Source organism: Trachinotus anak, unplaced genomic scaffold (assembly GCF_046630095.1).
Source record: "Trachinotus anak isolate AG129_WGS33_773 ecotype Australia unplaced genomic scaffold, CSIRO_AGI_Tana_v1 ptg000017l, whole genome shotgun sequence".
Classification (NCBI taxonomy): domain Eukaryota; kingdom Metazoa; phylum Chordata; class Actinopteri; order Carangiformes; family Carangidae; genus Trachinotus; species Trachinotus anak.
In genome coordinates, this window is record NW_027273868.1 from 2,413,170 (window position 1) to 2,429,925 (window position 16,756).

Sequence of the window (16,756 nt, forward strand, 5' to 3'; positions counted from 1 at the left end):
TAGAACTCAGTTCTTGGAGAAAACGAGGACGAAAATTCCGACTCTCCGAAAACACGGAAACGCGTCATTATAATAAAGGCGTGTCTACAGTCTGGTCAAATCAGAAATAAAAGCTGCCTGTCGTGGGCGGGGCTATGAAAGCCTCCTGGAAGCTCACGCAGCCAGGCAGAAGATCGAAATGGCGGCGCCAGCAGAGAGGATGGAGGTAAGGTGTTCATGAGGGAAATACAATAGATTCCTCTGCTTTGTCTTTGTCTCGTGTATCACGGTTTCACTGTTCCTGAAGATGTGTTGCTATATGTCCGTCAGTCTCAGCGTGTGCGTCTCTTTCGTTACATACGCAGCGGGTAGTGAGAGATGCATCCATTTTAATTTGGCTAACGTGACTCGGTGAATCTGCCGTTGCCGCTCATTCATTCAGCGGACAGAGCCAGGACCGGGTCCAAACACTAAAACCGGTATTTATAAGGCAGTCTGAGCTGACAGGGACACCGTGACCTGGAGTGATAGGTGTGAACAGAGGAAACGTCTTTGGCCGGCAGCGTCTGACGAGTCTGTGGGACCGCATGGGGACTAACGTGTTAGCTCCAGAGCTAGTTAGCCGGCGGCTCTCCCGGCGTGGACGCTGCCTCTTTCTCCGCTGGTTTCCTTCTGGTCAGCGGTTAGTTCGCTGCGAACACACACCACACCTGGGCCAAGGTGGTTTCCTCTGTGACGTGACGTATTAGCGGCGTCTCCATGAATTTGTATGACTTTGTACCGCTGTGGTTCCTTCTTGGCTGGCTAAAGTGAACGTGAACGAGTCCCGTCTCATGTTGACCCGTCCAGCCTGCTAACAGCAGCTTGTTAGTCCTGTAAAGACCACTGGTCTGCTGGATAACACCTGGTTATTATCTGTAACTGGGGCTTGAGATGAGTCGCTGGTGGACACGGTGCGGGTTTAGATTTGGTCTGTGGAGGTCCTCAAGGAAGGCCAAGACCACAAACATGTGCTCGCTTCCTTTGTGCCGCTCCGACTCCCTGTAAACTGGAACCTGAAGCGGTCTCAAATCCCGGTACGGGACCAGTTCTTACACCGACTGCACTGAGCTGACCGTGTTTAACTCAGTCCAGACTCCAGGTATTTTTCAAGTGAATTACCAGCTATCCTGTCTCTGTTGAGGCAACTTCTTGTCTGTTACATGAAGCAGGTTTAAACAGTGATGTAGATGCAGGTGGAGGACTGGAGGGTTGTGATGTTACCTCCTCTGCAGAAAGTCTGTGGAGTTAAAGATTCACAAGATAACACATCACCGTGATGTGTGTTTCTACAGCAGAGCTCAGTCATCCTGACCATAGGTAAAGTAACTTCACCTGTGGTGGCACAGACAGGTTGATAAATTATATTTGTCCTCAGTTCTCTGGTGAATGAAAAGTTGAGCCCCTGAGTCACAGCGTTTATATAGAGAACAGCAGGTTGATATACAATAATTATCCTTTAAGTGTGAAAAAGCAGAAGAGGTTCAGATAGTCTCACTTGCACACACCTGGCCAGTCACAGCATTGTTGTTCACTGTCCACATGTCAAGTCTGTAGATTCTCCTCTGTTCTCTTCAGTGGTCTGAGCAGAGCCACCTCAGGTACCGGTCTCTGCTACTGTAGAGGCTGTTCTCAGAGCTGGACTTGATCTCCTCCTCCAGTCTGACCCAGAGACTGTGGTGAGCTCCTGTGGATCATGACCCTGTTTGGGCTGCAGTGATGCTGGTTTCATGGCATGGCGTTTCTTTCACCTGAGGTTTCTGATAAGACCTGTGAGTCAGAGCAGGAGCTAAGACCAGGACCACTGCAGGCTGTAACTGTGTGTGTCTTCTGTTGAGGTTTCTCAGGGGGAGAGCTCAGCCAAGCCTGCAGCTGAGGACATGACGTCAAAGGACTACTACTTTGACTCATACGCCCACTTTGGCATCCACGAGGTAACTACTTCTGAGCTAAAAAAACAAAAAAACTGCGCTCTCATACTCATGTTTGAAGTTGAATCTGAACCTGATCTTTTTCCTGTCACTGTAGGAGATGCTGAAGGACGAGGTTCGCACTCTGACCTACCGCAACTCCATGTTCCACAACAAGCACCTGTTCAAGGACAAGGTGGTGCTGGACGTGGGCAGTGGGACAGGCATCCTCTGCATGTTTGCTGCCAAAGCTGGGGCCAAGAAGGTTATAGGGGTACGTGTGGAATCAGAATGTGTGTGTGACCAGTGGTGTTTACAGCAGCAGCATCACAGTGACCTTGTTGTTGTGTGAACAGATCGAGTGCAGCAGCATCTCAGACTACGCCGTGAAGATCGTCAAGGCCAACAAGCTGGATGATGGTGAGTTAATGATCCAGTCCTGTAGTGACACGTGAGGGTCTCTGGGTCAGGTGGCTGGTATGGGGTCAGGGGTGAACATTGAGGTGTGCCTCTTACCTGCTCTTGTGTCCTCAGTGGTGACCATCATCAAGGGGAAGGTGGAGGAGGTGGAGCTGCCTGTGGAGGGAGTCGACATCATCATATCAGAGTGGATGGGTTACTGCCTCTTCTACGAGTCCATGCTCAACACAGTCATTTATGCCAGGGACAAGTGGCTGGTATGTTTGTGTGGGTGTGTGTGTTTCCTGTTCAGTTTCCCTCCAGCGATCCTGAGATCAGAAGAGTAGTTTGACCTTGGCTTGTGTGTGTGTGTGTGTGTGTGTGTGTGTGTGTGTGTAGGGGGGTGATTTAACAGCTGGGCTTCAGTTGGTGGAATTAGAGGTTGAATGTTTCTAAGTGAAACACACTTCTCACTGTACTGATACTATTAGTTGATCCAGAGTCTGGACTCAGGCTCCAGAATGATACTGGTCCAGGTAAAGATAAAACTTTAGTAATATTTAACAGGAAATGAAGCGTTCAGTGCGCAGCCTGTTTAATGAGCTCAGTTCAGGTGCTCACATGATACAGTGCGTCAGACTGTGGCCTCACTTACATACATGTGTTAGTCCTCTGGACAACATGTTGAAGTTCTGCTCCCTCTTGCTCTCTGACAGAAACCAGATGGACTCATCTTCCCAGACAGGGCAACCCTGTATGTCACTGCCATCGAAGACAGGCAGTACAAGGACTACAAGATCCACTGTGAGTAGTCCTGGAGACGGGTCCTCCAGAAGCTGGGTGGAAACATGAGTACACAAGATCTGATGATTCCATTGAGCTGGCCTGTGTGTGTGTGTGTGTTAATGTGTTAGGGTGGGAGAACGTGTATGGTTTTGACATGTCGTGCATCAAGGAGGTGGCGATCAAGGAGCCCCTGGTTGACGTGGTGGACCCGAAGCAGCTGGTCAGCAGCGCCTGTCTCATCAAGGTGGGAGGAGGGACACCTGGTCCAATGCTGCTGTTTGTGTTTCTGTCCTCTGCTGCAGAGTGTTGACTGTGGTTGTGTTTGTGTAGGAGGTGGACATCTACACGGTGAAGGCAGAGGACCTGACCTTCACCTCCCCGTTCTGCCTGCAGGTGAAGAGGAATGACTACATCCACGCTCTGGTCACCTACTTCAACATCGAGTTCACCCGCTGTCACAAGAGGACCGGCTTCTCCACCAGTCAGTCACACATACACATACTTGTACTTCTATCTTTGTGAGGACACTCATTGACATAATGTATTCCCTAGCCCCTTACCCTAACCTTAACCATCACAACTGAGTGCCTAACCCTAACCCTGACCTTAACCTAAACCTAATTCTAACTATAACTCTAAAAGCAAGTCTTAACCCTCAATGTGATTTGAAGGTGTCTCAAAGTGAGGACTGGCCAAAATGTCCTCACTCTGTTAGTAAAATACTTTTTTTGGTCCTTACTATGTAGCAAGTGTGTACACACACACACTCTGTTCAAATCTGATCACTGATCCATTCTGTGGTGTTTGACCTCTGACCTCTAGTGATGTTATCTACCTCCAGCTGTTTGACTCTTCATTCCAACATAACATAAACTGAGACAGGAAGTTGTGGAAGAGTGCACTGCTAACATTAGCATTAGCAAACCTAGCTGACCGGTAACATTAGCACTGATGGTGAGTCAGAGCAGATCCTGGTCTGTGTTCTGGTTTCACTGTTAAGTAGGTACTGAGGGGAAGATCGACAAGAGCCGTGAAGACAACATTCAGAGAACACAACACGCACACAGAGCATCATACTGTTCTGATGATAGGCTAATGGCTAACAGCTAACACTAAACGAGTGGATCCCTCTCAGTTCACACTCTGAGACCTACTACAGACACAGTGACAGGTTCTGGTGGCCTTGAGAGTCTACAATGTGGTTTTGCATTGAACCTGGTTCAAATGAGCAGAACCTGAACTGTTACAGACTATACTGATGCAGACCCTGTCCCCCTCAGGTCCAGAGTCTCCCTACACCCACTGGAAGCAGACTGTGTTCTACCTGGATGATTACCTGACTGTGAAGACTGGAGAGGAGATCTTCGGCACCATCAGCATGAAGCCAAACGTCAAGAACAATGTAAGCAGAGCTCAATCAATTGGAGGGGTTTAAAGACTGTGTCTGCCTCTCTCCTGACTTGTGCCTGTGTTGTTTTCAGAGGGACCTGGACTTCACCATAGACATCGACTTCAAGGGTCAGCTGTGTGAGATGTCGAAGACGTCGGAGTACAGGATGCGTTAGTGTCGTCCTGTCAGTGTAGTAGAGGACAGGTGTGACTGGGAGTCGTAGTCTGGTCTCCCCTGCAGCAACATTTTAAAGACTGTAATTTTTTTTTTTTTTTTTTTCCTTTCATGTTCTTGTTCAACAGTAACAGTATTTAAAGGTTTTCACATTCTTGGGGTCAAAATGCGTTGCAGTGGTGATTTCATTGTGCAGTAGTCACTCAACAAAATGTATGTTTGACATGTGTTTGTGTCCAACATCTTCCTGGGTTTTACTTCCTGTCCTTGTGCATGTGTGAGGTCCAGACAGGAGCTCATATGTCTACATGTGTGTGGACCCTCAGTGTGGCCCCTGCAGGACCCAGTCCTCTAGAAACCTGCCTCCTCCACGTGGTAAAACAAACCATATGTAACTGACAGATGCTGTCACCAGACCCCTTCACACCAGAAAGAGCCATGTATTAAAACCTATTGATACACAGGGTCTGGGTCTGAGTGGCGTGCCAAGGTCCAGAGTACAGACCAGGACTTTAGACCGGCTGTAGAATTAGTCCACAATTACACACAACCTGGTCTGAGCCAGGAGTGTGTTTACAATTAATCAGCACAGTGTTTAGGAACCTGACTCTGATAACAGAAACTGTAGTCCAGGTCGTCATTGATCCTGATTCAATTCTGCTGAGTGTTTGTTAGTTTATCTCTGCAGCCCAGCAGGGACTGGGTCGCAGCAGAGCTGCAGGAGACAGCTAGACAGCTTCATATAATCAGCCTGCTGTAGACCTGGTCCAGTAAAGACCAGATGTCAACATGTGACTGAAACTGCAGCAGAAACCTTCACAGGTTCAACATGAAATCCACCACCAGCTCATCCAGATGTTTTCCAGCTGAGAGCAGCTCCTCCATTCCCTGTTTGCAGTGCATTGTTGGAGAGTAGTGTGTTAGCAGCACATTTAAGTTAATGTCACTTTTCCAGTGTGAATACACTACACACGGAAACCTGCTTCAGTCCAGGATGTGGGATCCATCTGGAACACAGCACTCAGTCAGACCTGAACCTTGACCTGAAGTGGACCTCTTGGTTGTTGGCCCTTTATCATGTGTAACAACTGGATTGCAGCATCTGTGCTGCACCAGTTACCTTCCTCATTAGGTTTGATCAGACCACTAACCTGAGCATGAAAACTAACTTACTGCTGGACCTGAACAGAGAGTGGGCCTGGTAGGTCCAGATCCTGAGGTCTGGTAGGTCCAGATCCTGAGGCCTGGTTCTAGCAGGCTCCACAGCTCTGTCAGGTGTCCCAGAGTCGATGTGAACGTGGTCTCCATGCTGGTAGCTCTGACTCAACACTTTGATTCTCTTTTGTATTTTTGTTTTGTTGTCTGCTGCTTTGTTTTTTTTTTTTTTTTGTTTTTTTTAAATAAAACAATAAACTGTAAATGTGACTTTTCTTTTATCTGCTGCAGAGAGCCATGTGCTGCTCACACCGATAGACACACACTACATCCAACAACACACACTTCAGTTTGATCTATTAACCAGGAGGCGACAGAGCCTCAGGGTGTAAATCCAGAGAGTCTGATACTGATTAGCCTTGTCCCCCCTTCAGTACATGTGCAGGGACCAGACTGTTACAGTCTCTCAGGTTGAGCAGTGAATGAAGCTGTGATGATGCTGATGTCCTTATCAGGTGCAGCTGAAAGCTCCAAAAAAGCTAGTAAGTGCACCTTCTGTTGGGGCACATCCTGACCTTGCGTTCCAGAATGAACCTGCTCTTGTGGACCCTGCAGGTTCTTAGAACGTTTCCTGTTCTGTGGACCCACAGAATCTAGACTGGTTTTCAGAGTGGACTCCATCACCTGTGAGACTCGGTGTGAACAAAGGAAGAATCTTCGTCCACAGTCAGTTCTTGAATGTATCCCACATGTTGCAGGGGAGAAGTAGATGATTAAAGGTTATGTGTCACGTCACAAACTGACAGTTTTCTGTCTCATCCACATTAAGGTGAGATCTCTGGTGAGGAGTGCCATCAGGGAGCTGTTTTACCTGCTCCATCAAGTAAAACCACAGGAAACATTTCTGTGTTGGTCACTGGTAGGTAAATGATTGTTCAATGGTAGGTGACTGGTTGGTCGCTGGTATGGAAATAGTTGGTCAGTGGTAGATGACTGGTTGGTAACTGATTGGTCACTGGTAGGTAAATGATTGGTGACTGATAGGTAAAAGGTTGGTCAGTGGTAGGTGACTGGTCACTGGTATGTAAATGGTTGGTTATTAGTAGGTAAATGGTAGGTGACTGGTAAGTAACAGATAGGTGACTGGTAGGTAAATGGTTGGTTACGAGTTGGAGAGTAGCTGACTGGTAAAAAGAGGCATTTCCCTGCTTTCAGTCATTGATCTATGGAGGATAAAAGGTATCTTCCACCTGTGTCAGTGCTGAGCTCACTCATGAGCTTTCATTACTCTGTTAAACCTCATACAGGAGTTTAGTGGAATCCCTTCATCTTTTCTCATGAACTTTATGTAAATATAAGCATTTTATTAATTTCCATTAAATTCGACTTTAAATTTCTAGTTTTCATTTTCAGACTAAATAAACATGGGTTCTTCAGACCTGAGGTTGTGTGGAGCGGTGAATTAACTTTCTGCTGTGTGGTCACTCTGCTCATTACATTTAGTTCCTACAGAAACAGGTGATGTGATCATGACGCTCCCTGTGACCCGTCTGGCCCTGATTAAGGTGAGGATGAGCAGTGCTGGGGTTCTGGTGATGAGATGAGGGACTCTGGGTATCACAAACAGAACTAAGTCACTAATCTCTCACTTTAACACCTGTAGTAATGATCTTACAGGTATTAATTTACTAATGAGGCTACTGTGGCGACAGTGGCCACTGGATGTCACTGTACAACATGAGCATGTCCTCAAAGTTTTAGTTTGTCTCTTTATGAAAGTACAAGTTAGACCTGACAGAATAACTGTCTGAGCTCCAGGTTTAAAAACATAAATGTATGAAACACCTGCTCACTCAGTTTGTCCTCGACCGGCTGCAGTTGTCTGTCATCACCGCTCAGTGGCCAGTGAAGGGTACTAAACCTTTTCCATCACTCTGCACCTGTGAGTTACCTGCATGTTACAGTTTTCATACCCGTCACTGAGTGGTTACACAATTATTCTTTTTTAGAGTATTTTTTCAGGCGTTTTATGCCTTTATTACAGTGAGAGAGAGGGAATGACCTTCAGCAAAGGTCTACAGGCTGGACTCGAACCTGGGTTGCTGTGGTAAGGACTAAATATTAATGGTACATAGTCTACAAGGTGAGCCACCAGGGGCCCTACAATTTTTTTTTAAATCTAACTGTGTTTTATTATTGTCATTATAGCTTTCAGTTGACTTTACTGAACTTCATCTCAGCATTTTTATTAGATTTATTCATCAGTGAAGCTCTTTTAACTGAACTAACCTTTATGAAAAGTGCTGTGCACATTGATGGAGGGATGGATGGATGGATGAATGGATGGAGATGCAATGGCCTGTTGAATGGCAGCAGTGAGGTGGTTCAGTGATGATGGTTTGATGCTGCCTGACCATGGGAAATCATCATGTCACACTGTTGACACACTTCCACCAGCAGGGGGCAGCAGAGGGCTGACTCCCAACCTGTAGTCAGAGGATGAGAAATTATACTTACAACCTCCTGTCACAGGTGTTACTCACAGGCTGAGTGAGGACAGGGTCAGTTAGTGTTAGCATGTGTTGATAGCATTATTCATTGTTCAGCTGCTGTGTTAATGTCCACAGAAGAAGCTGTGGCTCTAAATACTAAGAGTGACAACCAGCAGTGAAGTGTTTTGATCCACCTTGAATATTCAGGTGAAGAATCAATTATTTTACTTCACATACAGTTTTTTTTTTAATTTCATGTAATAACCTGGTTTGTTTTTCCCTCCAGTACATGAAACATTGTTCCTGAAGGAGAGTAACTGTCAGTCAGTGTGTGATGACCACTGAGGGACTATTCTGCCTGTGACAACAAACCAACACACACTTCAAATAAACACACTCTAATAAAATGTATCAACGCAAAACATGTCATCATCACAACTGAGTGAATCCCAGCACCTGAAGCAGGAGGTACACACACAGGATTAAAACTACATCAGATCAACTCTACAATAAATGACATCAGATAATTAATGAGTAAAAGATCTGATACACAGTGAAACAGGAAGCAGAGAGAAACACAATAGAGACTCACACTGAGCTGAAATGAAACGAGTTTACACACATCAGATAAATAACTTCCACACATTATTTTCTCTGTCATTGAGAAACAAACCTTTGTTTGGATGTGTTGGAGCAGCTGATGAACTGAGGCGCCTGCAGCCACCGTCAGCACCACAGCACCATCGACTGATTGAAAGATGTGTTACCTCAACAAGGTGAAGGTGTGGAAGAAGTTAGATCATTAACAAAACAACAGGGGGTGTTTGTTTGAATAAAACTAAACCTGTAAAACTCACCAGGCTGAGCTGAAACCACCAGAGACAAACTGATCCTGGATCCAGCACAGTCTTATCTGAACACACCACTACAAACTGACTGAGGATCAGAAGCGTGCAAACAACACCTCTCTGTGTGTATGTGTTTAAGTTCTGTGTGTACTGCTATAAACTGATTCATATATCTCCTCTGACTTACACACTGTATTAGAACAGGCAGACATTCATGTTTGTCAGGTCATATCTCTTCATTATTAATGTTGAACCTTTGATTGAATAACTGTGCCTCCACAGTGTCAGTGACAAACAGAAGCAGCTCAGTACTTCTTTACTTTTCAGGTGGCACCATACAAAATGGGACTGGTATTTTGGCCCATGTAACTCCGCCCCCAGGCTCGTCATATGACCTGCGACTGCATCCATGGTTTCTGCAGGCAGAAACAGCCGGAAACAGGTTTCCTGAGTCGTCCAACTACAGTTTCCTGTACTGTCTCCTTAATCTCCCATTGTGGCCTCTCTGGTGTCCACCTATTTACAACGACATCACATGACCCATGTTCCACACCTGGGCTGTGTTGCGATACCTGAGCAGGTTCTAGTTGCTGAATAAAGACTGTGAAATGTGCTTCAAAGCTCTCACAAGCTATTAAATATTTCTTTGAGCTCATATTGCTAGAGAGTAAAGCTTGTGTGTCATTCCCACCTCCAAACAACATTCCAGTTCTGTGTGTGTGTGTGTGTGTGTGTGTGTGTGTGTGTTTTCCTGACACATGTATTTACTGATGTATAACTATGGGAGTTGCACAGGAGGAAGAATGTGTTTTATTTGTGACTTCCTTTTGTTGAGGAAATGTCTGGAGCGTCTCTTGGGGGAAGGGGTGGGTGGGATGGGAGGGGGCAGACTTTCGTCTTCTCCATGCAGGGAGGTCTCATGAAGCTGCCTCAGGCTGCAGCAAACAGTGTGAATAACTACCAACGTGTTCAGGAGGGAAGTGGTATTCATTCATTTTCTGTTTTCTAAAAACACCATTAGAAAGAATAATTACACATGAAACTTGTGACACTGACACAGAGTGAAGATCATCCTCATGTTAAAGATAAAGACTGATCTCAGTCTGTCTCTTTGGACCTCAGTCTGTGTGGACCTCAGTCTGTCTCTGTGTGGACCTCAGTCTGTCCCTGTGGACCTCAGTTAGAGACAGATACAGTAGCAGGAGTTTGAACAGTTGTCACACACAGGTGGACCAGGGGTTTCACAACATTTTGTTTAGCAACAATAAAGTTTTCACCAAAACCAAAAGTTTGGAGTGCTCTAAATAAGAAACAATGTTTTACAGTATCAAATGCCTTATAGAAGTCGAGAAATAATATAATGCATTGGTATCAATTTTATCAGAGTAATCTGGTAAATCAAGAATAAGTCTTACATTGGATTTTATATGATGGTTGGTTATAAAGCCTGTTTGTGTTTCATTTATGATCTCACCAAAACCTTTTTTTAAAACGCCTAGCAAAAACTAAAGAAACACTCTTATAATCTATGTTCAGGAGTGTAATAGGTCTCCTATGTTCTATCAGAAAGTTATCTTTATCAGGTTTAGGGATTAGGGTTATTATACCCTGTTTCATTGTTGTGGACATTTCTTATAATATATTCTTTAAATAATTCAAATAAGGGCCTTTCAATAATATCCCAAAAATGTAAATAGAATTCAACAGAGAGACCAACAGTGCTTGGTGATTTCCCTTTTTTTCATACAGTGAGCTACCTCAGAGATTTCTTGTTTTGTAAAAGATTTTTCGCATTGCATCTTAAAGTGTTCTGAAATAGTGGATGTATGATAAATTCAACTAACTCAATGAATTTATCACAAACACTGACTTGAAAATTGGATTTATATATTTTACTATAAAATGACCCAACATATTTGAAGATGTACAAAGGGTTGGAGATAGTATCATCATTCATTTTAAGGGCTGTAATATTATTTATTTTGTAGTTATTTTGGCAAATAAGTAGCTGAAGTTTCTTTCCCCTTGTTCCAACCATTTTGCTCTTGAACATGCAAAAGCTCCTGTACATATGATCTATGTCTTCCTTCAGTTTATTCAATCTTATTACTTCTTTCTCTAAGAGATCATCTTTAAGCATTAATGTTTTTTTTTCTTTCTTTTTTTTTTTTAACTACATCTCATAGCTAATTTACAGCTGATCTTAAAAATTCCCATTTCTGGATATGAGTCATCTCGTTATCGCCAAATATTCTTTCTGCTGTCGTTTTCACCAAATCACAGAATATGTCATCATTTAATAAATTATTATGTAACCTCCAATATCCACATAACTTACTTTTTTGTTGATTGGTACTTACTAAATGGAGTATAATCAAATGGTGATCAGACAGTGGAGCATAATTATATGAGGACTCAAACAAATTACAAACAAGAAGGAGATATAAACCATCAATTGATCCGGGATTGTAAAGAACTATTGGTATTGCTCCAAGTGAACTCCTTGATAACAGGATTTAAGAACCTCCAAACATCAATACTGAAAGCTGTCCACAACCAAATGCAATACTTTTAAATCTTGAGTGTTGGTTTACTCTAGCAGGTCTTCTGTCTGTAAAATCATCCAGAGCATCATTATAGTCTCCTCCATGACCATAGTGTGCTTCCTGATATTTTGTTTTAAGTGCCTTTAGTTTTATACAAAGTTGTGTTAGCATAATCTTTGCCTGGGTTGAATTATTATAGTTGTATAAATTGCAGACTATAAAGGGAGCGTTATCCAGATTAAATACTAGGATTATCCATGGACCCTCATTTGATGTGATTGATTCAATACTGTCTCCTTTAAACTTGTTGAGGAGGATGGCAACACCAGCTGATTGTTGAGAGATGTGACAAAAATAACACTGATCACCCCGCTGAGCTTTCCAAAACTTCATATCATCATCACTTCAATGAGTCTCTTATAAAAATATCAAGTTTTTCAATTTTTGTCAATTTTTTCTCCTACAGCAGATAAAAACTGATTTTCTTTTGGTGCTGTCAGGGATACCTCTGACATTAAGAGAAATCATTTTTAAGGAACTAAAATGTAAGTCTGCCATAAAAGAATATGAGACAGTATATATGTACGAACTGAATGTCTGTTAAAGATAAACGTCAGTCCTTCCTGCAGCTTATCTGGCGCCACATGTGACGACACGGAGCTGTGGAGCATGTGCGCTGTGCTGTGGGCGGGGCAGCGGGAAGCACAGCTGATCCGGAGCCGCCCGATCTCAGTCCGAGGATGCAGCGCAGGACGAAGGAGCTGGAGAGGGACGGAGGAGGAGGGAAGGCTGGAAGTACGAAAGAGAGGGACCAGGTGAGAATCTGTGGACAACACACACACACACACACACACACACACACACACACACACACACACACACACACACACCACAGCTGGTTTTAATAAGACAGGAACGTACAGTGAGGTGTCACTCAGAGTGACCTCAGACCCTGTCTGTACAGTTCACTACAGATGGTAATGAGGAGATGCCTGTGTGTGTTTATTGTGTTGTGGTGATTGTGTGACTGTGTAAAGTTTCTTTTTAAAGAAGTGTTGATGAGCTCCTGAACCAGAGGGAAGGAGGTCCTGTATGAGGGTAAACAGATGTTGTTAAACCAGCTGAGACTTGTAAAATGCCTGAAGGCAGCAGGGAGGTATGAGGAGAGAGAAGAGAGGAGAGAGGAGTTAGGAGTTAGGAGCCAGGCTGGAGGCTCTGATGGTATCTGACTGCTCCTCTGTGACTGAAGTGAAACTGTAAAGACTCACTCTGCAGACTGACACACACACACACACACACACACACACACACATCTACAGCATCACATGATTAGACTTGTGTTGTGTTCACATTGTGATGTTTGGTGACTCCAGAGTCTGAGTCTGTGCTGGACTCTTCGTTTGGGGACAACAGCTTCTGTTATTGTGGAAATAGCAGCTTCGGGACTGATGACACAACAACTGTCAGAGGGCTGCTCACCTGTGTGCCACAGGCATAACTTTATTTAAACTGATTAAACAACACACAGACATTCAACAGGTGAGTGAAAACAAAGACACTGATAAAGAGGAAGTGAAGTGGACCAAAACATGAGCTCATGAGGCTTATAAGGCTCACAAGCCATGACCTCCCCTGTAATGGATTAAACCTGCAGCAGTTTTCTTCAGAAGTGAAACATGAGGTTGAACATTTCAATCAGATGTCTCAGGTGAACCCACCTGACTGATCCTGGATGTGTAGTGAGCTGAAAGCCAGGAAGCTGAGTGGACTCTTCATGAAGTCCAGACCACCAGACTGGAGCATCAAGAGGTTTCTGTCTACTCTGAGACGCTGTATGATGTGTTTGGCGGCGCTGACCAATAGGAGCACAGACCACTTGTGGAGACCATGTGACTGGTCAGTCCCTGATGTTCCCATCTGAACCTTCACCTCATCACCTGTTCACAAGTATGTCATAATGTGTATGAAAGGAGACAGGGACTGAATGAGCTGGTTTCTACTTCAACTGGTCATTAATGATCTGATCTTCACATAATCTGTGTCTTTGTTAACACAGTTATAATCTGTGGGGGGTGTCACTGATTTTTCACAGAATGTCATAGTTATTGAACTCATTTTATTTCCTCTGGGTAAAGCTCACAGCTTCTCACTAGCCTGTTCAGTCTGTGGGTCGTTCAGGACTCAGGTCTGTTCTGGTCTGTGGGTCATTCAGGACTCAGGGGACAGGAAGTGAATCCTGTAATCTAACACCAGCTGTGAGAAGATGGAGTGAAACCTCTGGAGAACAAACAACAGACAGGTTGAACCAGTCCTCTGTCAGTGAAAATATGAGATTGTGTTTCACTGTAATCTGCTTCAATACACACACACACACACACACACACACTTTATTTACAAACTAGTCTCAGAGAGCATGACTGTTAGTTTCCCTCAGTCTCTGCTTGACTTCCATCTTGTTGGGGTCTGAGCACCAAGGGTGTGTGTGTGTGTGTATGTTTAGCCAGCTATAATCCAGAGCCCAGTGTTTCACAGTGTACCTTTGTCTCTTACTGTTGTCTCTGTTGTGATCAGATTACTTGTACCTCACTTGGACCACACCTGTTGCTCAGGGTCATCTGAGACTGAGCCTCGAGGAGAAGTGGGTGTAGCTGATGATGGATGATGGATGATGGATGATGGATGATGGATGGATGATGAATGGATGATGATGGATGGATAATGGATAATGGATGATGGATGGATGATGGATGATGGATGGATGATGAATGGATGATGATGGATGGATAATGGATGATGGATGAATGGATGGATGATGGATGGATGAATGGATAGATGATGGATGGATGGATGATGGATGATGAATGGATGATGGATGATGGATGATGGATGGATGGATGGCTGGATCATGGATGGATGGATAATGGATGATGGATGGATGATGAATGAATGATGGATGGATGATGGATGGCTGGATGGTGGGTGGATGGATGATGAATGGATGATGGATGGCTGGATGGTGGATGGATAGATGATGATGGATGATGGATGGATGATGGGTGATGAATGGATGTCTGAGCTAACATTGATCTAGGGTAGAGATCTGATCACTGACCTTTAGGTATAAAGAGGTTGTGCAGTAACCAGGTTGCTACAGGTGATTTAGTTTTTCCTGTTTAACCTGATTTTCCCAGTTTCCTCGTTTCTTGTGTGAGTGTGAACGTTCTCATGTTCTCTTTACAAGAGGGAAATATGACATTAGGGGAGAGACCCAGGTAGAGTGTCTGTTACAACAGATGGCCTTGTATTTTACAGCTCAGACTGTTGTTCTAACTGAAACAAACCATCAAACTGTTTCCAGGTTTTGTTGTAGTGTCATAAATATATCATAAATATATCAGAACAGTAAAACGAATTAATTTTTTATGTCTGGTTCTGCTTCTCAAAGCTGTAACAACATGTTATTAACATGTTGATATTTTCTTTATATTGATAGCAGATCTCTACTGAACAGGTGTCTCTACAGACAAGTACTATACAGTTGGTCAGAGGTCAGAGGTCAGGGTCTTTATAGGAGGACAGTTCACCTCCATGTGAAACACAAAGCTTTTGCCTGGTTGTGAATGTCCATATGTGTGGTGTTCCATACGTTGTGATGAACTAGAGATGTAGATTGCTTTGTTTTAATGGGTATACTGTGGGTTGGCTACCCACCAGCACAAAGAAGAAATGAAGGATCCCCAAATCTAAGATCTAATGGATGGAATATTAGCCTAATCAATTTGCTGATTATTGCCTTGTTACCTGTATTTGTTATTGAATGATACAGGCTCACATAGACTATAATATAGGCTGCAGTTGGCAATATACAGTTAATTAAACAATAGGCTGTACCATGTTCACCTCAGCGGAAGCCTGGGGTATAAGTAACTGAACGATTCCACTCACACTGTGCAGTCTGCTCTGTAGCGGCTGTGGGTACATAGGTAACACCTGTAGCTGCTGTTTCAGGTCAGACATCAGAAAGAGTGTGTGTCACCAGGGACAAAGGTGAGTCACCCACTCAGCCCTGTATCTCCACAGCCTGTTTCTTTATTCTGATAGCCACAGTGAGACAGAGACATGACAGTCAATGAGAGACAGGGATGACCTGCTGCAAAAAGCCATGCAATGGACTCGAACCCGTACCGACGAGGTTTGAACAGAGCTTTAATGATATCCACTCTACCTGGTGAGCCACTGCAACATTGTACTGTAGTTCAGAAGTGTAGAGGGAATCCACTGACACTGATGTGTATTTTCTGACAGCACACAGAGCTCGTCAGTCTACTGCTCATTGATGAACTTTTCACTTGACATTACATGATTCACAGCACCTTTTTTTTTTTTTACATAAATAAATTGTTGAAGTGCAAGTTCAGTCACAGAACATTTAAAAATACACAAGGATACGATAATTTATGGTTAAACAGGAATTCTGGAGCTTTCTCACTGGGAATACAGCATAAACCTGTGTATCACATAGACTACACTTATGTGACCAACCTGTCACAGAGCCTCTGAAGTCTATTTATCTTGATGTTTCTGTGTCCTCATGATGCTAATGAACTGTTTCCTGCTCACAGAGCTGGATTCCCAAGATCATCAAGAAGAGAGTGTGCACCACCTTTGTTGAAGACTCTTTCAGGTAATCTCTTGTATCACCTGTCTTTTATAAAATGCACAAATATATCATGAAGTAAAAGTCACATGGACTCAGTGTTTTAATGACAGGATACTATTTTTCTTATCATAGACATTTTTTACTGAGCCTCAGCTCTGCCATTGAGTCTGTAGATCTTTGTATCTGAGTAGGTTCTGTAGGTGCTGCAGAACCTGCTCTCAGGTGGTTCATCTCTCAGACAGTTTAACATAACTCTTGATAATCTCATTTCATCTACCTCTGAACTCTGGAGTACCTCAAGGCTCTGTCCTAGGTCCCCCTCGTGTCTAATAGTACATGATTATAAGATTTCTGTTCATTGCTTTGCTGATGACACAC

At 43.8% G+C, this 16,756-nt stretch overlaps 2 protein-coding genes across 3 annotated transcripts in view; both read left to right on the forward strand.

The window, feature by feature from the left end:
* Positions 1–70: 70 nt before the first annotated feature.
* Positions 71–5,517, forward strand: prmt1 (protein arginine methyltransferase 1). Of its 2 annotated transcripts, none has more exons than XM_071501404.1 (10): positions 71–205; positions 1,857–1,952; positions 2,047–2,202; positions 2,285–2,348; positions 2,463–2,605; positions 3,044–3,131; positions 3,242–3,357; positions 3,444–3,594; positions 4,394–4,515; positions 4,595–5,517. In XM_071501404.1, the coding sequence occupies exons 1-10, from the start codon at positions 179–181 to the stop codon at positions 4,676–4,678; spliced, it is 1,047 nt and encodes a 348-aa protein (XP_071357505.1). In that variant the 5' UTR covers positions 71–178; the 3' UTR covers positions 4,679–5,517. The 2 variants fall into 2 exon arrangements, with proteins under 2 accessions (XP_071357505.1, XP_071357506.1); XM_071501405.1 differs by having other exon boundaries at positions 135–205; positions 1,866–1,952.
* A 6,887-nt stretch (positions 5,518–12,404) lies between these two features.
* Positions 12,405–16,756, forward strand: part of trpm4a (transient receptor potential cation channel, subfamily M, member 4a) — a 28,580-nt gene continuing 24,228 nt past the window's right edge. The window contains exons 1-2 of the mRNA XM_071501418.1: positions 12,405–12,533; positions 16,341–16,402. Coding sequence (XP_071357519.1) covers positions 12,459–12,533; positions 16,341–16,402 — 137 coding nt within the window. The 5' untranslated portion in view covers positions 12,405–12,458. The remainder of the gene's footprint in view (positions 12,534–16,340; positions 16,403–16,756) is intronic.